General features: G+C 42.2%; 1 protein-coding gene across 2 annotated transcripts in view; it reads left to right on the top strand.

Moving 5' to 3' along the window:
- The first annotated feature begins 3,738 nt into the window (after positions 1–3,738).
- The window catches only part of inpp4b (inositol polyphosphate-4-phosphatase type II B), a 134,144-nt gene continuing 129,798 nt past the window's right edge, over positions 3,739–8,084 (top strand). The window contains exon 1 of one of the 2 annotated variants that reach the window (XM_060047614.1): positions 3,739–4,164. In XM_060047614.1, coding sequence (XP_059903597.1) covers positions 4,074–4,164 — 91 coding nt within the window. In that variant the 5' untranslated portion in view covers positions 3,739–4,073. The remainder of the gene's footprint in view (positions 4,165–8,084) is intronic. The other variant, XM_060047615.1, reaches the window with a different exon arrangement.

The following is an 8,084-nucleotide window of genomic DNA, read 5'->3' as shown; positions in this document are numbered from 1 at the left end:
ACAGAGTTTCTTACATTTATAGGTAGATCGTTCCATTTAGAAGTCATTGCGTTAAAGATATCTTTACATTTCTTTTTTTCGTAAACAATATTAAGATCATCCCTTCCAACTCTTAGTTCTCTAGTAGGGCTATACATAGAAAAGCTTTCCGCAATATAACATGGACTTTTCCATAAGTGGAATAATATATTTTGAAACCGTGTGCTTTTTGCAATTTTCACTACATCTCTAATTTGTGTGTTATTTAAATCTGCAATTTATATTTATTTGTATGCACATTTTAAACAATGCAGCAACGCAGGCTACTTATTTTGTGTGTTCTGGCCTGGGAGATTTTTTTAAATGTATTGAAAACATATTTCCATACATTCAATTTGTTTGACTTTGCTGCTTCAATCTTCGAGAACAACTCCCTCAGTTTAAATTCAAGTAAATATCCGGTTCTTCAAGTTCTTCAAAAGAGCTAGTCCTGAACTTCTTTAATTGGTGCTCCATTTGATAAACATTAATCTAACAGGTGTTTCTTAAAGAGACCCATATCCAATTACATAAAAGACAAATAGAACAATACCTGCTGGTTCTTCCTCTATGTCTCTATGCTATTACTAAACTCATCCATTTGTGGATGTGGAGTTGGTTGACATTACCAATGACTAAAGGTGACATTGTTCCATGTTCCCTGGTCTCCTGAGCCTCTGTCCCACCATGCAGACATCTTTTTTCCACCATACTAGTCCGCGACAGGGAGTTCAGACCCAGGTCATTAAGGAGCAGGTAGGTGAGGCGTCTCCCTTCATTCAGGAGGGAACCCATAATCCTTAGGCAGGGGGAATCGATCAACCTAGCAAGACTCTGGACATGCGCAATGAGTGCATGGGCAGTTCTCCCGGGTAGCTCGATAGGTTGGTAGACACTAGACAGGCAGCTAGGCCGTCCAATCATCAACTCATTGGCGAAGCATTTGATTTATTGATTGCTGTCGGGATATATAGAGGATTTCAACAATTATGAAAAAAATAAAATCTAAAATAAATTGTCTACGCTAGCTTTAATGTGGCTAGGCAATTACCCTAGCTTTGAGGCTGAAAAGGTAAAAAGGGCATGTTTAAGCCCCCCCGTCCCCCGTCCCCCGTCCCCTTTTCTTTAGTCAGCTCCTTCAATCCACCATCCCCAGCGCAATGTCTTATTGATTTTCCCCACCCTCCTCTATCCGTCAGACTCTAATAAGACAACACATGTCGCCTTAAAAAGGAGCCTATTAGAATGTTAATGGATCACTACTCCGCCCCAGTTTGGCACTTTATGTTAGGGTGTGTTTGTGTGTATGTTGGTGTGTACGTGTATGAATGAGTGTGAATGAGTGTGTGTGTGTGTGTGTGTGTGTGTGTGTGTGTGTGTGTGTGTGTGTGTGTGTGTGTGTGTGTGTGTGTGTGTGTGTGTGTGTGTGTGTGTGTGTGTGTGTGTGTGTTATTTTTGAATGGTGCTTATGCACATGCTTCCCTACTTACATTTTGAAAAGGAGGACGCCTTACTTTCCTCCTGGTGCTGTAGGGAAGGTGTGAGAGAGCGAAGGTGTCGATAGAGAGATAAGCATGGGGAGACTGGTCGCTGAGCTGCCGGAGAGGAAAGAGCGTAGAGTGGATTCATCTGTGGTCTTATTGCTCCTGCAGGGACCAATTTATCTCCATTTGTTTCCTTGGCACCTTCCCAAATCTGGAGCAACCCCCCGACAACCGCACACGCGCCTACAACATGACTCCTGCGACCATCCGACTGATACCTAACGCCAGCTGTGAAGACCGCTGACGAGGTCTTCCATTCAACTCAGTAGTTACAGGTTCTTTTTTGTAGTTAACTCAGTAGTTAAAGTAGTTACTGGTTCTTTTTTGTAACTTAGTTGTGAAATAATATATAGAAAGATAGCTGGCGGTAAGAACAAACTACTTACAGTCATTTGTTTGTATTAGATACCGATAGACGTTACAGGTTACAGACTGGCCTTTGGGGTTTAAATCCCGAACCTTTGGGCTGGGAGTCGAACGCCTTAAACAGTAGCCTGTACTGTCCCAAGTCTACATTTACTGATGTCGGTGTCACGTTTCTTGTCCTTTTGACAATAAACCCTTCTGAGGTTCAGAAATCAGTTATAATGCAAAGGGCGCTATACTTTTTGAATTCATTATGGAAAAAGTACACAGGAGTTTGCTGTGTTATATACAGCCCAGATTTCTGGGAGTCATTTTTAGCACCAATATTGTCCTTATGAAATATAAGTGTAAGGAGTGTCCCAAACGCTAAACTGAACCTAAACTCTAAGATTGTGGGTAATCAGAGAGAAATCATATGTTGGCGATGACTAAAAGTACGGTCGTTACGATAATTATAATCAGTTGGTTCCTTCTCTGCCATCTCCTCAGACTGTACCTATTCTCTTTTAGGAGCATGAACACACATGCTTTTGTTTGTTGTTTTCCACCACAAATACTCCCATTTCCATTCAGCAGGTTATGAAAGAACATTTCATTTTGTATGGTCTTGGGAGTAGCCCAATGGCATAGTGAAGGTGAATCAATAGTAGGTTATTTTATCAGTATGAGTTTAAAGGAAGACATGGTTAAGTTGCCTGAATACATAGGCTGGGAGTCCAGTCTTGTGAAAAACAAGAAAATAGCTTAGTAGCCGTTTAAATGTCCACATCTAAGGTGGTACTAAATCGTGTTTCACTTCGCTAGGGCATCTTTGGCCATCCCCGTTCATTTCCACAAACCTGATTGCAGTGTTCCCTCGAATTCTGATTCTTTATTTCTCTTTTGGATGGTCTACTGGGCAACCAGGTGTCTTTATTACGTTTCCCCTTGCTTCAAGCGGTCGACCGGCTCCATGGCCAACCTTTTTGTGTGTTTTTCTGACTGTAAACTCATCCCCAAACAGTGATGAGTGAAACTGAACTACCGCTTTCTCAAGGGTTTCACTTTTGCCGTAATAAATATAAAGGATAGTGCAGGATATCCTAGTTAAATGTTACAACCTTATTAAACCTGTGCTGTCTTCTAAGCTCATTCTCAGTGAACGACCCTTTGCATTCATTCATTCATACATGTTCCTCTGTCTAGCTCTTCTTTCTTTTCCCCCACCATTTCATCTTGAAATAGAAATCACCTGCACTGTCCATATGGTGATCAGCTGTCGGCTTCTTGTTAATTGTTTCTTGCTACTGAAGCATGAAACAGCTTGCGGAATGGGCTGGTTTGGTGATGGTGGTGGATGGAGGTGGTGGCTGGGTGGTGTGGAGGAGTACAGAAATCCAGAAGAGAGCCCCCACTCCCTTGTCTGAATGCAGCAGTTGCTGCGCAATGAACAGAAAAAGAGAGAGGGAAAGCAATAGAGAGTGAGTTCTGCCTTTACAGGCTACATCATCGCGTTGCCTGGGTGGCGCTAGGTGAGTGTCTGTCAGCCTGAGATTGATGGATAGAGCTGTGTATCGTACATAACATCAATTCTGTCCAGCTCACTCTCCTTCTTCATTCTTGTGTCTCACTCCCTTTTCCTCAACCCTTTCATACCCCCCCCCCTCCCACCACCCAACCCATCTCTCTCTCTCTCTCTCTCTCTCTCTCTCTCTCTCTCTCTCTCTCTCTCTCTCTCTCTCTATCGCTCTCTCTCTCTCTCTATCGCTCTCACATCTGTATCTCACTCTTGTGCTAACGCCACCACCTCAGATCTCTCGGCTTTCCCTATCCTACACATTAGTTTTCCCGCAGGCATCCTATCCCCTCACGCTGGCGGCCAGCAGGCTGTGAGGCGGTGGGACCAGTGGGGGAGAGAGGGGGTGAGATTGAGAGTGAGAGTGACAAAGGGAGCGAGAGGAGGAGGAGGGAGGAGCGCACCGCTGTCTCCCAGAGACAGCAACTCCTCGCCTGGAGCACAGGCAGCCGGGAGCGTCGGTGTTGTGTGGCATATCGGGGGACCAGGTGGGGGGAAAATAAGTGGAGAACCAGGAGGAAAACAGAAATAGAGAGGGTTAGAGATAGAGAGAGTGAGGGAAACAGGGGGACCAGAGACAAGCTGGACAGATGGAGGACATGAGCCAGCACCCTGGACACTGCAGGGTGGACATGAAGGAGTCGATGGAGCTGGGGGCTAACGCTGATGGACTGGCTGCTGGTAAGCTGTCTGTGTCTCTGAAGACTGTCTGTCTCTCGAGGGGGGACAGTCCCTCTGTCTCTTTCTGAATACGATCTGCCTGGCCAGGGACTGTGTGTTTGTCTGAACTCTTTCTGAATCACTAAAGTTGGTCTATCTCTATAGTCTGTCCGTCTGTTCATTGAAGTCTGTCTGTCTGTCTGTCTGTCTGTCTTCGCCTGGCTTTTTCTCGCTCGTAAAAATTTAACCTGCTTTAAAGATGCTTTTTTCTTCCATTCAACATTCAGATGCATTTTTGTCTCCTAATACTTCTTTAAAGATTATTTTCATTTTTCTCTCTTGGTTGCTAATGTTGTTTTAATGACCTTGCTCTGATTTCTGTCTTTTACCCTTTCAAAACTGTCAATCAATGGCCGATGTGTCTTGGTTTTTAAATATTTAGTTCAGTTATCCGTTGCATGTCAATTCTCTGTGTGTGCTTAAGCAAAGTACAAGTCATTGTTGTGTACAAAAAACGATTATTGAGGCAATGACAGAGGTTGGTTATAGTGAATTCATTAACCAAATTTATTTTACCCATGGATCATCAAGATAAATCCTCTCTGGTAGCCATCTTGTGGTAATTATTAGTGGAAAACATTAATTAAAATTACCATTATTTTTTGGCGCTTCCAGGAATTTCCTTCAAATTAATTTGATATACATCCAGCAATCATGGCTAGTGTTATGACTTACTACCATTAAATACACTGTGGTATGTTCACACAGTATTCTTAGACTGTTTTGTTTGCTAAAGTAATAAAACACAATTTAACGTGACAAAAAAGTCTCTAAATATGACACTCCTATGTTCATCATTTGAGCGAACCAGTCAACCCATATTTATTGATTGTTGTATGGCAGTGTTTGTGCCTGTGTATGTGTTGGCTTTCATGAGTTGAGCGCTGGCAGAAAATACTCCATATCCCACTGCCCATGTGCGGGCAAGAGAATGCTAATGAAATAAGCTGTAGGGGTTGTTGCCACCCAGTCTTCTCTGAAAACATGCAGTGCTTGAACATGCAAATGTCTCAGCCATTATCCAACTCGCTTCAGAATCAGACAATGGAGCTTTACAAAGACTGGAGCTGAAGGTTAGATGAGTGGCCTGGGTGACTCCCGGCTGGAAAGGTACTGCATTATAGCCCCAAGGTCTGCAGGAGGCATCCTTGAGCAATATGTTTAACCCCTTTATTTTTATTAATAACATGTATCTGACACTGTACCCCACTATGGATAGCTTACTCACTTTTGGTCACTACTGCATTGTACAATGTTGTCTTTTGACAGCTGTTATTGTTTTTTTTACATCAGCATTTTGATATAAAACATCCTGTACACCAATACATTCATATTCATCTTCCCTAGTGAATCATCCTGGGCGGTAGCAGTTGAGCTCAGAGCACATAATTGCTACACCTGGCACAAAGGACAGGTTGACAATAGCTATTGTTATCAGTGGGTGAATTTGTTTATTTGGCATAACAGTGGAAACAATCTACTGTGACCTTACTTTGGGTGCAGGTGAATCTTCCCACGCATGTTCTTTTCCAAACAATCCTCAACTTTGTTTTGTGTTACTTTGAGTGTTGACAACACGTTTCAAAAACCTTTTGCATTGGGAAAAATGGGGGTGGGTAAGTGAAGTGTTAAGGGGGTTGGCCTCCCAGCTGAAAGGCATTAGGTTAAATCCACAACACCCAAAACCAGTAGTAACCAACCTGTAGGCATTGTTGAGCAAGGTACCTGTACCCTACCTGCTTCTTAAAGTCACAACGTGAAACATTTCAACTAGCTCGTAGCTTTAATTAACCTGGACATATCTGTAGTCCAGGGGTTGGGAACCTTTTTGACATCAAGGGCCGTGTCAATTTTTGTATGTTTTGTTTCCGGGGCCGCACTTTTTTTAGGCCTATAAAAATAACTCACTCACCACATAACTTGCATGCACAACGTTTTCTCTCTCTACATTTGGTCTGGTGAAAGCTGCTTGTTTGGTTGCGTTTATTTTGTCCTTTCGTAACTGCCCCTGCAATTCACTTAGCCTAGCATGTTTAGTACTGTAAGGACGTTCCAGGTTGGTCTTTTTCATAACAGTGAGCGATTCTCCACACACAAAGCAAACTGGCAGGCCCTTTACTTCAACACAGAAGTAATCATCAGTCCATTTTTCTTGAAAAACACAACATTCATTATCAACCTTTCTTTCTTGGCGGATGCCATGCTAGCCGTCAATGGTTAGATTTAGAAATGACCCTCAACATTCCAAAGTAAACAAAAAGGAAATTAACTTGTTTCTCCTTAATTAATTTCGTTCAAAAGTTGTCACTTATGCTTGTATAACTATATTGTAGGCTAGGCTATATGCTTTTTTTTTTCCTTGCCTCCGTGGGCCGGATGAAAGGCTTTGGCGTGCCGTATCCAGCCCGCGGGCTGTACGTTCCCCACCCCTGCTGTAGTCAATATTGATTGATAGCGGTTTCCATTTTCTTACCAGTAAAACCACATGCTATAAGTGATATAATCTACAGATAAAAATCCTGGCCAGCCCGTACCTCGCTCTTTGTTTACCAGAATCTTACTCTTGGCACTCGAGAAACCCCTCAGAGTTAGACCACCACCACACAGTTGCACAGCCAGTTAGAGTGGACAGAACTCTGTTATTAGTGTGGTTGCAAAGAAAGCCACACTATTGTTATCATGTGTCCTATTATTTTCTTCCACCAATTTTGGGTAATTATCTACTCTTACAGTTTTGGAGGTATTTCTACCAAACCTCCAAAAATGTTAATGCAGTGCACGTCTACTACCAACCATTGCAGACTTTTCTTATCATGCATTTTTATAATATTACTATTTAATATGGAAAGTGAATGTGGCAAAAGCTAAAATCAACTACTCCAAACGTAAACATCTGAGATCAGGGCTAAGCGATTAATCGATTTTGATTGTGATTTTCTATTTTTTTTCATTAAATGTTTTATAGAAAGTGCAGAACAACTGGGTACATATTCTGTACATTATTTTTGATTTATCATTTCCTTTTTGTCCCTTTTGTGTATTTTTTAAGGCGAAATTTCAATCTACTCAGTTACAAAGTGTTTTTTGGGAGAGACATGCTGAATAAATACATCATGTTTTCAAACTCAAAAATAAATTCATTTCAATATTGACCAAAATAATCTTGATTATGATTTTTTTCCATAATCAAGCAGCCCTACCTGAGAGCATAAAATAAATATGACATTTGTAGACAGGAAGTAAGGAGGTAGGAATTCTGAAACTTGTTATCTGGGTGTTATTTGACATGCTGAACCTTTTTGCCACAAGGACCCGTAAGGACTGTCGAGATGGATTAAGCTGTACCTTGAAAGTTTTGGAAAACCTTGAACCCTAGGGACCTATAATTTGGCGGGCACATCAAGGACATCCCCCTTGGGTAATGTGGTAGTCACAGGTCATCGCTGTTGCAGGTGCTCGCCAAGCTATTTTTTATAATGGAAGTCAATGGGGATAGAACTCTAATTTCAACTATCTGTACTAACTATGACAACTCAGAGTTGTCATAGTTAGTACAGATATAGAAACTGCGTAAGCAGGTCTCCAAAAGTAAGGTAACTTTTTGGCGACTGGGGGCGCACAAAGCTGTCAAAGGCGTGGCAAACTTTTAGTTAAGCCAAAGGAAAAGAGGAAGCGAAATGCCATTCATACTCGTCAAGTACATTTCTTGTAAGGGGGGGAACCTACCATCAATTCTTACCCTCAACGTTGCGGATCGGCCACAACCAAAACGCAGTATCTTCGACCGACTTCCAGTCCGAACAGCACAAACTCCGGCTGCCGTTGCGCGACGATCATCCTCCTCCACTCATGGTGCAAGCATCCCAAATTTGTAGCACGTC

The sequence above is a fragment of the Gadus macrocephalus genome, chromosome 3, assembly GCF_031168955.1.
Source record: "Gadus macrocephalus chromosome 3, ASM3116895v1".
NCBI lineage: Eukaryota > Metazoa > Chordata > Actinopteri > Gadiformes > Gadidae > Gadus > Gadus macrocephalus.
The sequence above is the reverse complement of the archived record's forward strand: the minus strand, read 5'-3'. Positions and strand labels throughout refer to the sequence as shown.